This window comes from Mauremys mutica, chromosome 17, assembly GCF_020497125.1.
Source record: "Mauremys mutica isolate MM-2020 ecotype Southern chromosome 17, ASM2049712v1, whole genome shotgun sequence".
Taxonomy (NCBI): domain Eukaryota; kingdom Metazoa; phylum Chordata; order Testudines; family Geoemydidae; genus Mauremys; species Mauremys mutica.
This window is the reverse complement of record NC_059088.1, coordinates 18,881,640-18,898,821: the sequence shown is the minus strand read 5'-3', so window position 1 is coordinate 18,898,821 and position 17,182 is coordinate 18,881,640. Positions and strand designations below refer to the sequence as shown.

At 57.8% G+C, this 17,182-nt stretch overlaps 1 protein-coding gene across 2 annotated transcripts in view; it reads right to left on the bottom strand.

Moving 5' to 3' along the window:
• The window catches only part of IGSF9 (immunoglobulin superfamily member 9), a 55,852-nt gene extending 39,278 nt beyond the window's left edge, over nucleotides 1-16,574 (bottom strand). Inside the window, exons 1-3 of one of the 2 annotated variants that reach the window (XM_044991204.1) lie at nucleotides 16,279-16,574; nucleotides 14,738-15,112; nucleotides 13,426-13,617 (exon numbers count right to left, since the gene is read on the bottom strand). In XM_044991204.1, the coding sequence (XP_044847139.1) occupies nucleotides 13,426-13,617; nucleotides 14,738-14,795 (250 nt within the window). In that variant the 5' untranslated portion in view covers nucleotides 14,796-15,112; nucleotides 16,279-16,574. Of the gene's footprint in view, nucleotides 1-13,425; nucleotides 13,618-14,737; nucleotides 15,113-15,760; nucleotides 15,892-16,278 lie in introns of those variants that run through there. The other variant, XM_044991206.1, reaches the window with a different exon arrangement.
• Nucleotides 16,575-17,182: the final 608 nt, after the last annotated feature.

Here is a 17,182-nt window from a genome sequence, read left to right as displayed (position 1 = left end):
ACAGTTTGAGAACCACTGGGTTAAACAATCACAAACAGAGTAACTATTGATGGAATGATGTTGGAGTGAAGTGAGGTCTCAAAAGTGAGGTTCCACAGGGATCTGTTCTGGGTCCAGTGTTATTTAATATCTTTACCAGTGACCTGGATGTAAGGCTAGATAGCATACTGATCAAATCTGCAGATGACAAAAAGCTAGAGGGGGTTGCCAACACTTTGGAGGATAGAGCTAAAATTCAGAAGGATCTTGATAAAATTGGAGAACTGGGCTACAGACAACAAAATGAAATTAAACAAAGATAAATGTAAGGTGCTACACGTAGGGAAGAAAAAGCAAATGCACAAATACGGAATGGGGGATACCTGGCTTGGCAGCAGCACTGCTGAGAAGGATCTGGGAGCTGTGGTGGATCACAAACTCAACAGGAGTCAGCAATGCAAAACTGTTGCAAAAAAATCAAATGCAATTTTAGGTTGCATTAACAGAAGCATAGCATGCAAGCCCCGGGAAGTGATAGAACTGCTCTACTCAGCACTGTTTAGGCCTCAGCTGCAGTAGTGGGTCCAATTTTGGTCACCAGTGTATATAAAGGATGTAGAGAAACTGGAAAGGAGCCAGAGGCAAGTGACAAAGATGATCAAAGGGATGGAATGCAAACCATCTGAGCAAAGGCTGAAGGAACTGGGTATGTTTAGTTTGGAAAAGGAGATTAATGGGGGACACGATAGCTGTCTTCAAATACTTGAAAGGCTGCCATAAAAAAGATGGAGAAAAGTTGTTCTCTTTTGTCTCAGAGGCAGGGGTGGCTCTAGCCATTTCGCCGCCCCAAGCACGAGGGTGCTCTGCTGATCGCTGGTCCCGCGGCTATGGTGGACCTCCCGCAGGCGTGCCTGCAGATGCTCCACCGGAGCTGCGGGACCAGCGGACCCTCCGCAGGCATGCCTGCGGGAGGTCCACCGGAGCCGCCTGCTGCCCTCCTGGCGACCGGCAGAGTGCCCCCGCGGCATGCCGCCCCAAGCACACACTTGGCGTGCTGGGGCCTGGAGCCGCCCCTGCACAGAGGGCAGGACAAAAGGCAATGAGTTCAAACTAGAGCATAGAGATTTAGATTAAATCTCTGGAAAACCTTCCTAATGGTAAGAACAGTAGGACAGCAGAGCAGACTGCCTCGGGAGGTTGTGGAAGCTCCTCCACTGGAGGTTTTCAAAAAGAGGCTGGAGCCATCTGTCTGGGATGGTTTAGACACAACAAATCCTGCATCTTGGCAAGGGGTTAGACTAGATGACCTTTGCAGTCCCTTCTAACCCTATGACTCTAACCTCTACTGGCAAACCCTTTCTAGTGTGGCCACAGCCAGCATGTCACCATGTGACCCCAGTCACAGGGCTTAGATGTGCACCAGGCGGGTGTCCTGCTAGGTTTGGGCCCATTCCTGATCTGGTGGCAGGTTGCTACACACTCCCCTGCTTTCCCCCATCCCCCAGACTTGCCTGCACTCTCATGAGCATGTGTGTGCTCACCAGTCCTCTGCCCCAAGCCTTACGGTCACAGTCCCCTCAGGCTGGGTACACACCAGCATTTTGCTGGGATTCCCTGTCCCTGCACCAGCCCCTGTGCAGGGTTGTAGTGATAAACAATGAAGGGGCTAAGCTAACCTAAGCTAAACGCCACCGTCCCCAAACAAGAAGTGGGTAAACTCAGTTTATCCAAGTTGACTTTAATCACCCCGATATCTGCTGGGAGAGCAATACAGCAGTGCACAGACAATCTAGGAAGTTTCTGGAAAGTGTAGGGGACAATTTCCTGGTGCAAGTGCTGGAGGAACCAACTAGGGGAAAAGCTCTTCTTGACCTGTTGCTCACAAACAGGGAAGAAATAGTAGAGGAAGCAATAGTGGATGGGAACCTGGGAGGCAGTGACCATGAGATGGTCGAGTTCAGGATCCTGACACAAGGAAAAAAGGAAAGCAGTAGAACAGAGACCCTGGACTTCAGAAAAGCAGACTTCGACTCCCTCAGGGAACTGATGGGCAAGGTCCCCTGGGAGAATAACATGACGGGGAAAGGAGTCGAGGAAAGCTGGCTGTATTTTAAAGAAACCTTATTGAGGTTGCAGGAACAAACCATCCCGATGTGTAGGAAGAAAAGTAAATATGGCAGGCGACCAGCTTGGCTTAACAGTGAAATCCTTGCTCGTCTTAAACACAAAAAAACAGCTTACAAGAAGTGGAAGATTGGACAAATAACAAGGGAGGAGTATAAAAGTATTGTTCAGGCATGCAGGTGTGAAATTAGGAAGGCCAAATCGCACTTGGAGTTGCAGCTAGCCGGAGATGTTAGGAGTAACAAGAAGGGTTTCTTTAGGTATGTTAGCAACAGGAAGAAAGTCAAGGAAAGTGTGGGCCCCTTGCTGAATGAGGGAGGGAACCTAGTGACAGAGGATGTGGAGAAAGCTAGTGTACTCAATGCTTTTTTTGCCTCTGTCTTCACAGACAAGGTCAGCTCCCAGACAGCTGCACTCTGCAGCACGGTATGGGGAGGAGGTGACCAGCTCTCTGTGGACAAAGAAGTAGTTCGGGGCTATTTAGGAAAGCTGGATGAGCACAAGTCCATGGGGCCGGATGCGTTGCATCTGAGGGTGCTAAAGGAGTTGGCCGATGAGATTGCAGAGCCATTGGCCATTATCTTTGAAAAATCATGGCGATCGGGGGAGGTCCCGGATGACTGGAAAAAAGCTAATGTAGTGCCCATCTTTAAAAAAGGGAAGAAGAAAGATCCAGGGAACTACAGGCCAGTCAGTCTCACCTCAGTCCCTGGAAAAATCATGGAACAGGTCCTCAAGGAATCAATCCTGAACCACTTAAAGGAGGGGAAAGTGATCAGGAACAGTCAGCATGGATTCACCAAGGGCAAGTCATGCCTGACTAACCTAATTGCCTTCTATGATGAGATAACCGGCTCTGTGGATGAGGGGAAAGCAGTGGATGTGCTATTTCTGGACTTTAGCAAAGCTTTTGATACAGTCTCACACAGTATTCTTGCCAGCAAGTTAAAGAAGTCTGGGCTGGATGAATGGATGGTAAGGTGGATAGAAAACTGGCTAGATGGTCATGCTCAACGGGTAGCGATCAATGTCTAGTTGGCAGCCAGTTCCATGTCTAGTTGGCAGCCAGTATCAAGTGGAGTGCCCCAAGGGTCGGTGCTGGGGCCAGTTTTATTCAATATCTTCATTAACGATCTGGAGGATGGTGTGGACTGCACCCTTAGCAAGTTTGCAGATGACACTAAACTGGGAGGAGTGGTTGATACGCTGGAGGGTAGGGATAGGATACAGAGGGACCTAGACAAATTAGAGGATTGGGCCAAAAGAAATATGATGAGGTTCAACAAGGACAAGTGCAGAGTCCTGCACTTAGGACGGAAGAATCCCATGCACTGCTACAGACTAGGGACCGAATGGCTGGGCAGCAGTTCTGCAGAAAAGGACCTAGGGGTTACGGTGGACGAAAAGCTGAATATGAGTCAACAGTGTGCCCTTGTTGCCAAGAAGGCTAATGGCATTTTGGGTTGTATAAGTAGGGGCATTTCCAGCAGATCGAGGGATGTGATCATTCCCCTCTACTCAGCACTGGTGAGGCCTCATTTGGAGTACTGTGTCCAGTTTTGGGCCCCACATTACAAGAAGGACGTGGATAAATTGGAGAGAGTCCAGCGGAGGGCAACAAAAATGATTAGGGGGCTGGAGCACATGACTGATGAGGAGAGGCTGAGGGAACTGGGACTGTTTAGTCTGCAGAAGAGAAGAATGAGGGGGGATTTGATAGCTGCTTTCAACTACCTGAAAGGGGGTTCCAAAGAGGATGGATCTAGACTGTTCTCAGTGGTAGAAGATGACAGAACAAGAAGTAATGGTCTCAAGTTGCAGAGGGGGAGGTTTAGGTTGGATATTAGGAAAAACTTTTTCACTAGGAGGGTGGTGAAGAACTGGAATGGGTTACCTAGGGAGGTGGTGGAATCTCTTTCCTTAGAGGTTTTTAAGGTCAGGCTTGACAAAGCCCTGGCTGGGATGATTTAGTTGGGTTTGGTCCTGCTTTGAGCAGGGGCTTGGACTAGATACCTCCTGAGGTCCCTTCCAACCCTGAGATTCTATGATTCTATGATACTCTCAGCTCCACGACCGGACTTGTGGCACCCATGGCAAAGGGTTCCAGCATAGACCAGCCAGTAGCGCATTAACTGCCACGTGGCCTAACCCTGCTCAGAGCAGGCCCAGGTGAGCTGGTAATGCTGCAATGCCTAGTGCTCCCCCAGCTGCGGCTGGTTGCCAGAAGGGCTGCACCTGGGGGAGCTGAGGCAAACTGCCAGTGTAGACAAGGGGCCAGATCCCAGCCCTGCTGTAATGGTGCCCAGTGTATGTGCAGCACAGGCCCAGCGTCCCCTTTGCTAGTCCCTTGCAACTGCCTGGCAAAGGAGAACATGCTCCAGCAATACTGGTCTGCAGCCTGGGTCAATTAGAGCCGCTCCTGGGACTGCCCAAATGTAGGCCCAGGGCTGCCTGGAATCCAGGAGTCCCCTTCTCCCCCATCCCACTCCACCCTTTCTGTGCCTGCCAGCTGAGAGGCCCGAGGCCTCCAGGCAAGGAGGAGGGGTGATGGGTATCACACATGGGCAGGGCCAGGTGGGGGTGGGTAGCAGAGTCAGTGAGGGGGGGAGCTCCAGGGGAATCCCCTCCCCCACCCTGGAGCAGCAGCCAGGCTCCTAAACAAAGGCCCCATTGGAAGGAACTAAACCCTGCAAAAAGACTGCAGTGGGGACCCCTCCCCGATCCCCTCCCCCAGCCCCTTCATAATCCCCTGCACTGGCTCTGCCCACTCCTTCCCCCTCATTCACCAAGAGGATTGGCAACAAAACATCATTGACCTTAGCAACCCCAGCCTCCCATTGCTTAGCAACCACTGTTCAAAGGGATACAAGGGAGGCTGCAGCCCCCCCATTAGCTGCTTCTGTGTCTGGCAGCAGGAGTGGCAGGTCAGGGCTGGGAGAGGAGGGCAAAGCAGGGTAGCTGGGGGACAGAGGCTGCACTGACTGACCTGGGGGAGATGGGGAAATGAGGGTGGGAGAGAGGAAGAACTGTTCACATCCCCCCCAGGCAGCAGCACTGGTGCCGCATCCTTGTCCCAGGTGGGGATTTACTCGAGGCTCAGCGGCCGCCCCTCAGTGCCCCACACTCAGTTCCTTGCAGCGGGCCAGAAGCAGCTCCCCTGGACCTCGCTCTGCTCACTGTGTCCATGATGCAGACACCACTTGGGCAGCAACTTGGTCTGAACTGAATCCATTCCCAGGGGCCTCCAAACACCACCCCAAAGCAGCCCCCATGGAGCCACCCCCAAGTCAGGCAGACAGAGGCTGGCAAGATCAGGACACCTACCGCTAGCCCCACAGGACCCTAGGGAGAGAGGAACTCCATGCCCTGCCTTAGCCAGTCCTGTCTGGGTGTGGTTGCGCCCAGCTGCCAGGCAGGGACAGGGGGCAAGAGCTCAGGCTTGCTTTAGGGCCTAGATTAAGAAGGGCTTGCTTTGTCTAGTGGCACTAAGATCCTGCATCTTTAGGTAATAGGTAATGGTAATAATTGGAGATATACCAATCTCCTAGAACTGGAAGGGACCTTGAAAGGTCATTGAGTCCAGCCCCCTGCCTTCACTAGCAGGACCAATTTTTGCCCCAGATCCCTAAGTGGCCTCCTCAAGGATTGAACTCACAACCCTGGGTTTAACAGGCCAATGCTCAAACCCCTGAGCTATCCCTCCCCTCCATGATAAAAAAAACCAAAAAAAAAACCCAAGATCTTCCCCCCATTCAGCAAACTTTTCCCATTCAGACTGCAAGTTCTGACAGGCAGGACACCAGGGAGCATAAAATTCAATCAGCCTGCAGCAGCTCCCGCCACGTCTCGTCCTTCAGCGTCTTCACTTCACTCCGCTTCCCCAGCGCCCCCGGGGCCGGCCAGCAGCGCCAGCAGCCCCGCCAAGGGGACCAGCCAGGCCACTATTTAAAACTATTTCTCTATGTTTATTCCCACCCTACTCCCGCCCCGTTCCTCACACCTTCTTGTCAATTGCTGGAAATGGGCCATTTTGATTACCACTACAAAAAGTTTCTCTCTCTCCTGCTGGTAATAGCTCACCTTGACTGATCACTCTCATTATAGTATGTATGGTCACACCCATTGTTTCATGTTCTCTGTGTATATATATATATATAGCTTCCTACTGTATTTTCCACACCGTGTGCATCCGATGAAGTGGGGTTTAGCCCACGAAAGCTAATGCTCAAATAAATTTGTTAGGTTTCAGAGTAGCAGCCATGTTAGTCTGTATCCGCAAAAAGAACAGGAGTCCTTGTGGCACCTTAGAGACTAACAAATTTATTTGAGCATAAGCTTTTGTGAGCTCCAGCCCACTTCATCGGACGCATAGACTGGAACATATAGTGAGGAGATAGATACACATACAGAGAGCATGAAAAGGTGGGAGTTGCCCAACCAACTTTGTTAGTCTCTAAGGTGCCGCAAGTACTCCTGTTCTTTTTGGGCAGGGAGAGTGACTCCTGGCCCCCAGCTTGTTTCACAGGGAGCCCGACTAGCAGCACATAGGAGCGTGGAGGAAGCAGCCTTCCAGGAGACACAAGAGTCACGGCCTGCCCCAGGCCTCACCAGCAGCAGCCGCATCCTAAGCGATTGCCCTCCCCTGCTCACGGCCCAGGGGGCATGCCACATGCAGGGGTATATGTGAGATTCTTCCTGGCCCCCGGCCAGCTGCTCCCACCAACGGCTGGAGCTGTTTGAAAAGCACCACATGGGAACTGTGGCAACAGGACTGAAATCCCAGCCTGACCTCCCTGGTGAAACCACAGGCACTTCCCCTTGGCAGGCCCCGCCCCCACTCCACTCCTAACTCACCCCCATCCCCCAGGGAAGATTGAAAATAAGCAGCCAGTTGCCATGGGAACAAGGGTGTCATTGAGCAGCCCCAGGACTCTGCCCTGGGCGCAGTGCCCTCCCAGCCCCTCCCCTCAGCACAGCTCTGCCCTGGGCCCAGCCCCCAGCCCTGCCCCCTCCCGCCAGCACAGCTCTGCCCTGGGCCAGCACCCTCCCCCCAGCACAGCTCTGCCCTGGGCCAGCACCCTCCCCCCAGCACAGCTCTGCCCTGGGCCAGCACCCTCCCAGTCCCCCTCTTCCCAGCATGGCTCCGCCCAGGGCCCTCCCCTCCCCGCTTCTGGCTCTACCCTGGGTCCAGCCCCCAGCCCTGCCCCCTCCCGCCAGCACGGCTCTGCCCTGGGCCAGCACCCTCCCAGTCCCCCTCTTCCCAGCATGGCTCCGCCCAGGGCCCTCCCCTCCCCTCCCCTGGCTCTACCCTGGGTCCAGCCCCCAGCCCTGCCCCCTCCCGCCAGCACGGCTCAGCCCTGGGCCCAGCACCCTCCCCCCAGCACAGCTCTGGGCCGAGCGCCTCTGGCAGCACCCCATCCCAGTGCAACTGTGTCTTGGGGCCAATGACCTCACAGCTGCATCCCCTCTGCCCTTAATTGGATCTCTCTGGTCAGTATCCAGCCAACCAGCTTTTCCATGTGCCAGCCCCCAGGCTCCCTCCATGCACTCCATGAGTCAAACCAGGCTCATCTTTTTCCCTCATCAGTACCAGGAGAGGGGCTCTGCAGACCTCTCGCTGCCCTCCCCTGGGTGGCCCTTTTGCCTCAGTGTGGCCAACTGCAACTTCTCCCCAGTTGTGTTGCCACTGCGCCCACAGGAGCGGCTCCTGGAGCATGCAGGGCTGCTGGGAATTGCTGCATTCCACAGAGCTGACTAGGGCAGGGAGGAAATGTGCTCTTATTGCAATCACTATTGGGAGCAGAGTCATCCTGTCAGTATCCCAATCCACCCAGAAATACATCATCCCCCCGGACGTGGTCTCTGCCGCTGGTGCATGCTTCCATGCATGGCACTGCACCTGCATTAGGACTGATGCATACAGAAGTACTGAAGTGCAGCCACCTCTAGGGAGGTGGCAACTGGTCAACACAGCAAACATTTAGTGTCAAAAGGAATTGCCTGGGATCTTGAACTGCCTATACAAAGCAGACAGAACCCAAGGCTTTTAAATCCTCCTTCAAGAGACCTACAGGCCCAGGACTGTGCCATGGGAGGATGAGGCATTGACAGGTTGGCATTGCATTATGGTTCCAGGGAGCTAGGCTCTTAACCAGTGACAAACATGCCTGTAGCATGCTGGGAGTCTTGGCTGGGCTGTCCCTGAGGGGCCCCGCAAGCTGCTGTGCTTTCAGGCCTGGCCAGTAGGTAGCATCAGGGGAGCCCCTCACTGATGTAGAGATGCCTGCGAGCAGCACTGAACCCTGCTTTCCACCGCCCTGGCGAGACCCCTGGCCTCAGCAGCTCACATACCAGGAACAGCAGCCACAGCTGCAGGGAGAAAGGAGCCAGTTCTGAGTCACAGGCTGAGTGGGGCAGCTGGGGCAGCCCTCCAACCAGGGAACCAGAGCCCGCCAGGAATGCCTTCCACACCCCCAGAAACCAGACCTCAGGGCAGACTTGGAGACAGAGGCCTTGAAGAGGTGTGCTACTCCGCAAATAGCTCCCTTTATCCAGGCATCAGAGTCCCATCAGCTCCCTCGTTAGCCCTGCAGAGACAGCACAGCCACAGGAGAGGAGCTGGATTCCAGTCTGGCTTGTGCTTTGGGGATGGGGTTAAAGGCATTAGGAGACAGACAGGTGGAATTAGCTCCATTCGGAAGGCAGAGACTTTCCTGCTGGGTAATCTGAGAGTAGGCGGGGGAGCCCAGTGGGACTCGCCCAGGAGCAGCACATACTTGTCAGCTGAGCAGCAGAGCTGGGCCAAGTTTTTCAGATAAATAGTTTATATCAACACCCCCCCATCCCCACTGCAGTGTCTCTCCCATGCTTACAGCTGGCTAAAGTAATGATAATTTTTCACCTAAATCCTCCCCACCTCAACCCATGCTGAAAGCTGCGATTTCCGTGGGTGCAGGGCCACCGTGCTGGCCACAGGCTTTTCTTGTTCTGCATTTTGGTGTCCAAGACACCAGCTCTCATTGGACAGCTTGGGCACAGGAGGGATTCACTTTTTTTTTATTTTTGCTCTTGAAACAAAGTCCAGCAATATTTTTGCAGCCAGCCCTGCTCACGCTGGAGGGATACTCCTGCTATAGTTTGCCAATGCAGCCTTGTCTGAGCAAAGTTTGGGGGCTCCAGCTCTGTCCCACCCTGCCCCCTGCAGCCTGGCTGTAACCGATCTTTATTGGGAGGTGGTTTGTGTTATTGGGATGTGTTAGTGCCACCAGTCTCAGCCCTGGTCTCAGGGCTGTCACTCTCCAGCCCCATAGCCAGCCCTCCCACTCCGCCCCAAGCCAAAGCTTTCAGCATTCCCTGCAACAGACACCAATCCTTTCCCTTTCATTAAGAGGAGATCCTGTTGCTCACGCCTCTGCGTCTGCAAAGAGCCCCGAAAATCTGCCACTGTTCCACTTTAAATATCCTCTGAGTAGGAGAACATCCCCCTCCCACGCCACTGTCCCCTCTCCAGCAGCTTCGCTCCAAATCCCACTCCGCCCAGTACTGCCAATTAGCAGCTTTGCCGAAATCCCCTCCCCAAGCTCAACCTTCAAGTGACCCACCAGGCAGGGCTGAGTAGGCAGCACACACAGCCCCAGGGCTCCAGCAGCAGTCAAGCCACAGTGTGGAGAAAGGCTGGCTCAGCCCCAGTGTGAGTGAGTGGGCGGGGGGTGTAGAGGACCGCTCAGACACAGAGATCCTAACCCAGGGCTGGCCTGGGAGAGGGAGAGGGGTGTGTATGTGTGTCCGTGTCTCCCAAGGAGATTTTAGTTCTGTTGGTCCCCAAACACTGAGTGACTCTCAGAGCTGCGACTGGTTGGGGCCTGAACAGGCAGGACAGTGCCCAGTTCCATGGTGTTGTAGGACTTAGTCCTCTCCTGTAGGGGGAGCTGTCTGGTACTCAGGGCAACAAGGGTGGGGTGGGGAGCAGGGAATATTAGACATACTGGGTAGGTGCAGCTGATGGGCAGCACTGTGACACAAGGCAGCATGGATGGGGCGGAGGAGTGTGACACAGACAGTGCGCGTGGGGCAGGGGCTGGGATACAGGGGCAGTGTGGATGGGGCGGGGGGGGTGTAATACAGGAGTGGGGGGCTGTGACACAGGGCAGTGTGTGTGGGTGAGGGGGCATTGTAACAGGAACCAGGGATGGGGGAGTGTGAAGAGAAGTGCAGATAGGGTGTGGGGATGGTGATGCAGGTATAGTGTAGATGGGGTTAGGGGGGCTGTGACTCGGGAGGGGGGCTGTGACACAGGGCACTGTGGATGGGGCAGCTCGGGGGTTGTAACAGGAGCCAGGAGGCTGTGAAGAGAAGTGTGTGTGTGGGGGGGGTGGTAACACAGGGGCCGAGGGCTGTGATGCAGGAGCAGTGCAGTCGGGGAAGGGAATGGGCTGTGACTGTCACACACAAGTCCACACTCAAGGTTGTGCCAAGGGCTCCCACAGGATCCCAGCTCATCCCGGAGCCCCAGGTGGCAGTTGGTGTCCAGGCATGAATTTCCCCCGGCAGCAGCAGGCCCCAGTTGGGATTATGGGATTAGAATGGAACAAAGATCCCAGGAGCAGCGTCAATCTGACCTCTGACCCTAGCAAGAAAGAGCCTTTGTGAGGCCCAGGCCCGAGGCACCCAGCTCCTGCGCCCAGCACAAAGGGGCCAGCAGCTTGTTCAGGCCTGGACCTTCATCTGCTGCCTGCCCTTCGCCCAGCAGCCCCAGCCCCACGAGCCCCCGCAAGGTTCTGTGCGGCAGGGAGTCCAGCTCCCCGTGTGGCCTGCTGTGCTGTTCCAGAGCCGAGCCCCGAAAACGCGGGTCCCTGGCAGCTCTGGCTGGGGAAGTGCAGGGCAAGACGCTTCCTCCTGGTTCCCCCTTGCCCTGCGCCGAGCAGGACGCATGCACGTGGGGCAGCAAGACACAGCCCAGGAGAGACTAGGCAGAGATGTACCACCGAGCCACTGAAACACTCCCACTCCAGTGCAGACAGGTGACGCTGTGCATGGACGCGGGCTCAGAGCCTGGCAGTGCACCTGTCTCACGCAGCCCCAGACAGGCCTGTTCCCAGGCTGGAGGGAGGAGAGTCTCCTGGCAAGCAGAGGCCACCAGCACATCAATAAGGGGAGGGTCACGCTATGGGAGTTTCCTGCCGCAGCAGGTGCCCATTATTGTATGCACGGCCCCATCCCCTCCCCCACACTCAGCCATCAGCTGGGCTGTATGTGGCTGAGGCCAGATTTGCCTCCCTCCCACCCCCCACAGCACAGAGCCTTAGGCATGAGGGTGGGGGAGGGAACCCTGCCTGGTGCCATGCAGCCCCTCACAGCCCCCCTCCCCCCCCACCCCCATCCCTACCAGCAGGGACAGTTGGACCAGTCAGTCCAAGCTGCAGGGACGGACCCCTTCACCTCCCTGCCTTGCCCCATGGCCTTCCCTTCCCTCAGCCACCCTGGGCAGGGGAAAGCCCTGCCTGCTGCACCACGCAGCCCATGGGGCATGACTAATGCAGCCTGACAGCAGCAGCCCTCGGCTGGGGCCCAGCCGGGGGGGGGGGGGCGGGGAGGAGTGCGCGGCAGGCAGAGCACTAGTGCGCTGTACACACAGGAAGACCCAGAGCAAGTCCAGCACAGGGAATGCCACGGCCTCACCCTCCTGGGGCCTGGCCAGTCACTAGATACTGCAGTCACGGGAGGAACCCAGGGCTCCTGCCAGGAAACTCCTCTGGGCCCCAGGGTGGGATGGGCTCGCCTCAGGGAAGGCAAACACCATGCAGCTGTGTAAGCCCAGCCCCCCGACTGCACCTCAGCCACTGGATCGCATGCCACAGAACCAGCCACTGCCCTACTGCTCCCCCATCACTGCGTCCCACCCTGGGAGCCTCCAGCCCTGAGACAGGCCAGCATGTCCTCTGCTACATTCCACCCTGCCAGACGTCTACCTCATACACACCAGCGTCCCCTCAGACACCTCCCAGCACCCCCGGACTTCTCCTGCCCCAATATACAGCAGCATCCCCCCCGCTACATCCAACTGTACCACCCTGATATACACCAGCCCCCCCGCTACATCCCAGCCGCCCTAGCCCCCCGACTTCCCCTACCTCCATATACACCAGCGTCCCTTCCGCTACGTCCCGGCCTTCCTCCTCCATATACACCAGCATCCCCTCCGCTACGTCCCAGCCACACCCCCAACTTCCCCTACCTCCATATACACCAGCATCCCCTCCGCTACCTCCCAGCCCTGTTCCCAACTTCCCCTACCTCCATATACACCAGCATCCCCTCCGCTACGTCCCAGCCCTGTCCCCAACTTTCCCTACCTCCATATACACCAGCATCCCCTCCGCTACGTCCCAGCCACACCCCCAACTTCCCCTACCTCCATATACACCAGCATCCCCTCCGCTACCTCCCAGCCCTGTTCCCAACTTCCCCTACCTCCATATACACCAGCATCCCCTCAGCTACGTCCCAGCCCTGTCCCCAACTTTCCCTACCTCCATATACACCAGCATCCCCTCAGCTACGTCCCAGCCACACCCCCAACTTCCCCTACCCTGATATACACCAGCATCCCCTCCGCTACGTCCCAGCCATGTCCCCAACTTCCCCTACCTCCACATACACCAGCATCCCCTCCGCTACCTCCCAGCCCCCCCGACTGTCCCACCCCACTACACCCCAGCCCCCCTGCTACATCCCAGCCCCCCCGCCCCCGACTTCTCCATTCTCAATATACACCAGTGTCCCCTCCGCTACCTCCCAGCCCCACCCCCAACTTCCCCTACCCTGATATACACCAGCGTCCCCTCCGCCACCTCCCAGCCCCACCCCCAGCTTCCCCTACCCTGATATACATCTGCTACATCCCATTCCCCCTGGACTTCTCCTGCATCGATATATACCAACATCCCCTCTGCTACCTCCCAGCCCCACCCCTGACTTCTCCTACCCCAATGTACCCCAGCATCCCCTCCGCTATATCCCAGCCCCTCCCCCCTCTTCCCCTACCTCCATACACACCAGTGTCCCCTCCGCTACCTCCCAGCCCACCCCGGACTTCTCCTGCCCTGATTTACAGCAGCGTCCCCCCCACTACATCCCAGTCCCCACTGCCTCCCGACTTCTCCATTCTCAATATACACCAGCGTCCCCTCCGCTACCTCCCAGCCCTACCCCTGACATCCCCTACCTTGATATACACCAGCGTCCCGTCCCCTCCGCTACCTCCCAGCCCCCAGGTCCTCCCAATGGGTTCCCCTTTCCACTGCTGTCCCAGCATGCACTCACCTACAAACTCCGGATCGACGCGTGGGGAATAGAGCCCAAACTTGATGAAGATGGGGAGGAGGAAGCCAAAGCGGACCCACTCGATCACGTAGAGATGGGGGCGCGCCTCCTCTGCATTCAGGAGGTCACAGCCCAGGATCACGCTCTCTCCAACACGCCCAACCACAGCCTGAGACTCCACCTGGCCGTTACCTGCAGGGCCAGCACAGGGAGATTTCACGCTCATGGGGAGGATGTCCCATGAGCTGCAGCCCACGGTCTCCAGTGGAGCCCCTGCAATGTCCTGGAGCTCAGACACAGCACCAATAGGCCCCGCAGCAGCCAGCCAAGCCCCACAGGTGTCCAGGTTATGCAAGGAGAGCCTGTGTGCCCTGCCCAGCCCAATACCCTGCAGCATGGCAGGGCCCATCACACCCAGCACCCTGGGCATGGCGCTCTCAGAGCAGAATCGAAAACCCTGAAAGGGAACGGCTTCTTGGGCCATAAGTGACTCCTGGAGAGTGACTCCTGGAGAGTACCTCACACTGCTCTGCTGAGGATGAAGGAGCCCCGTGGGGTGCAGCTCACGGTCCCAAAAGGCAGGAGAAGGTGAGAGCTAACACTGCGCCCTGTCCGGCTTTGCTGTGTGTGCCACAACAACACAGTGCGTTCCATCCCCACATCCCAGCACCCTTCACAGAGGAAGAGCACCATCTTTGCCCTCCTTTTTAGAGCTATGCATGGATACAAAGTTTGTATCCACATCTGATCCACAAACATGATCCATGGATATCCACATCTACATCACTGCAGAATGCAGGGCCGAAGGGAAAGGAATGGAGTAAGTGTGTGGGGGGTTACTGCATCTCCCACCTCAGACCCTCTGCAGCAGGAAATAACTCTCTCGAACAGCCCTGCAGGCTGCTTGCTGGAACTCTAGGGCAGGGGCAGCGCCAGGGGCCCTCAGGGATCCAGTCGTCATGGTCAGTGAGATTGAGCATCCCCAGTGGAGCTCCCTTAATGTAACCTGCTGCCTGGGCAGGGCACCACCTCCCTGGCAATCCCTCCCACCCCCTCCTCTTTGGCAGTTCAGCAGCATCACTGTCTCTGCTCTCCATGAACATGGTCCCCCAGAGGAACATTAGCCTTCTTTGCTGTTCTAATCATGACCTCAGCAGCTCCTGCATCCTCCCCACTGCACACCCCAAGCTCTGGGGCCTGATCAAATCCAATTCAAACCCACAGAAAGTGGGTTCAGTGGCTCCGGGTCAGGTCCCTGGTGCGTACAGCTATGGAGAATACCCAATACAGCGTGCCATGCGCACCCGCTTACCTTCAGCAAAGTTGTTGGCGGACAGGCTGAGGTAGGCAATCCATAAACACCAATTCATAGCACAGCTCCCCCGACAGCCGCGTCGCACCACCTGTCCCAAGTCGCTGCACTGCCCAATTAGAGACTAGGCCGGGGCTGGGGGGCAAGGACCGAATGGCTGTGCGATGGGGCAGAAGGGTCTGGTGTCTCCCAGGTGAGGCCCGTTAGGGCCAGGAGCACAGGACTCCTTGGCACTGTTCCTAGGTGGCCTGATTGAAAAGTGCGGCTCCTCAAACCAGCACAGACTGGGCGCCGCAGTCCAGGCAAGATCCAGCTTGTCTCAGCTCCCAGCTGCCCTTTGGTCTCCTGCGGGCTATCGGGAGCTTGGAGAAACACCTAGGAAATAAACCAGCACAAAGCCCTTAGGGAGCAGCTCAACACCTGGGCCGAGCAGAGGGGCCAGGAGTCCCAGCATGTCCCTGCCCCAGCTAGACACTGCACAGCCAAGCGCTCAGAAAGCATCTGCCTCCCATTTGCACCCCTTTCTCCCCCTGCTCTGTTAATAGCAGCACGGGATGCTCTTCTCTTTTCATCACTTCTCTCTCACCCAGTTCCCCCAGAGTCTGTGCTCTTCTGGGTACAGCAAGAGCCCCCTTAGGGACAGGCACGGAGCCCTCAGCCAGCCTGTCCCTTCAGGTACGTTACCTATCTCCAGCCCAGGGACCCCTGGATATGGGGGTGGGGACACAGCCCTGCTCCTGCTGGGAGCCTTTGCATTCTGCTTTGCTGGGGCTCTTCCCAGCTGATGACTCCGTTAATAAGAAGCACATGCCCAGCAGGAACCTGGTGCAGTGCCCGCTCAGTGCCCTGGTGCAGCATTGGGCCTACTGCCCTCGTGCTGATCTAGGCATGCGGCCTGGCAGATCCCGACAGGGGAGGCTCTCACTGTCCGTTCCCACCAGCCCCATTCCCTGTCCCTGGCATTGCCAGGGCCCAGTGCTCCTGGGCATATGCGAGGGGAGCAGCGCTAAGCCGAGCTCCTACCTGGCCGCTGCCTTTGTTCTAGGTCCCGGATCCGATTGCCATGCAGGGCCCTTCCCTGCTTTTATGCGGAAAACAAAACCAACTTTCCTGCGAGGATCGAATATGCCTGCAGCCAACGGCGAAGTCCAGCCCCTGCCCACGCCCAGCCACCCCCGCCCCGCCCCGCCCCGCCCCGCACCACAGCCATCGCCGGTGCAAAACATTCAAAAACAAACACTGTGGCGTCTGGCGCGGGCAGCCCCCATTGGCCAGGCTCGCCCCCCACCACAGCCTCTTCCCTCGCACCTCCTGTGTTCACCCTTCCCACGGGATCTCAGCGCCTCCCCCCCACCCACCCCGGCTGGGTCACTACAGACGGCGAAGCGGAGGCACAGAGGGGGCAGTGGGAGGGACAGAACCCAGGAGTCCTCCCAACCCTCATCCCTGCTACCTAGAGACACCCCCCTCCCCCGGGCCAGAATGGAACCCAGGAGTCCGGCCCCAGCACGCCCGCCTTGCGCCCCGGCGCCCCCCGGTACCTGCACGCGCGCTCGCCATGGGCACACAAGGCTCCTCCGCTGGCACCGCGGCGCCCCGCGCACCCCGAGCGCTAGCGCAGCCTCGGCGCCATGCTCCGGTCGCCAGTCCCCCCGGCCTGCGCCCGGACACGCTTCGGGACCGGCAGGGGCCTCTCCCGGGCACCCGCATCCGGCGGGCAGCGAGTCGGCGCCGCGCGAGCTGCCGGGGCCCAGGCGCTCATCGCCAGCCCGGGCCGGCCGCTTCCCTGGGACGCGCAGGAGGGAGCTCGCCGGGTCCCCCGTGGCCCCGATCCCGCCAGCCCGCTTGGAACCAGTAACACAATAGGGGGCGGCGCCTGCGCTCCCCACAAGCCGCCCGTTGCCACGGGGACAGCCAATGCCTGGCGAGAGCTCCGGGCGCCCCCCGCGTCTCCAAGCGCCGGGCCCGCCTGCCGCTCCGGGAGCCGGCGGTGTGCGTCGGTCCCGGGCTCCGCCTGGTGGCTGCGTGCGCCCTGCGCGGGGACCGCTGGCACAGCGCGGGGGCGCAGGCCGCCTCCGTGGCGGTGCGCACCGCGCAGCTCGCCGCGCACGGGACCCGACGGGCCAGCACCGCGGGGCGGGCCGGGGTCTCGGTCATCGCCGCCCTGGCAGCGCAGCAGGTGGCGTGTGACGTTCGCTTGGCTCCGGTCTGAGCCGGGTGGTGGCAGCGCAGCCAGCCGGGACCCCCTGGCTGAGTGTGGGAAGCCATTGACCAGGTGCCGGGACCGATCAGGGCTCCTGGCTTCGGGCCCTAGCGCTGGCACTTCGGGCAAATCGCGTCTTCTCTCGGTGCCTCAACTTCCCCAACTGTAGCAGGGAGCTAGGACGTGAGACATTCCTGCTAGCGCCGGGCAGCGGGGTCTTAGCTACACCAGGGCTGCGTTCC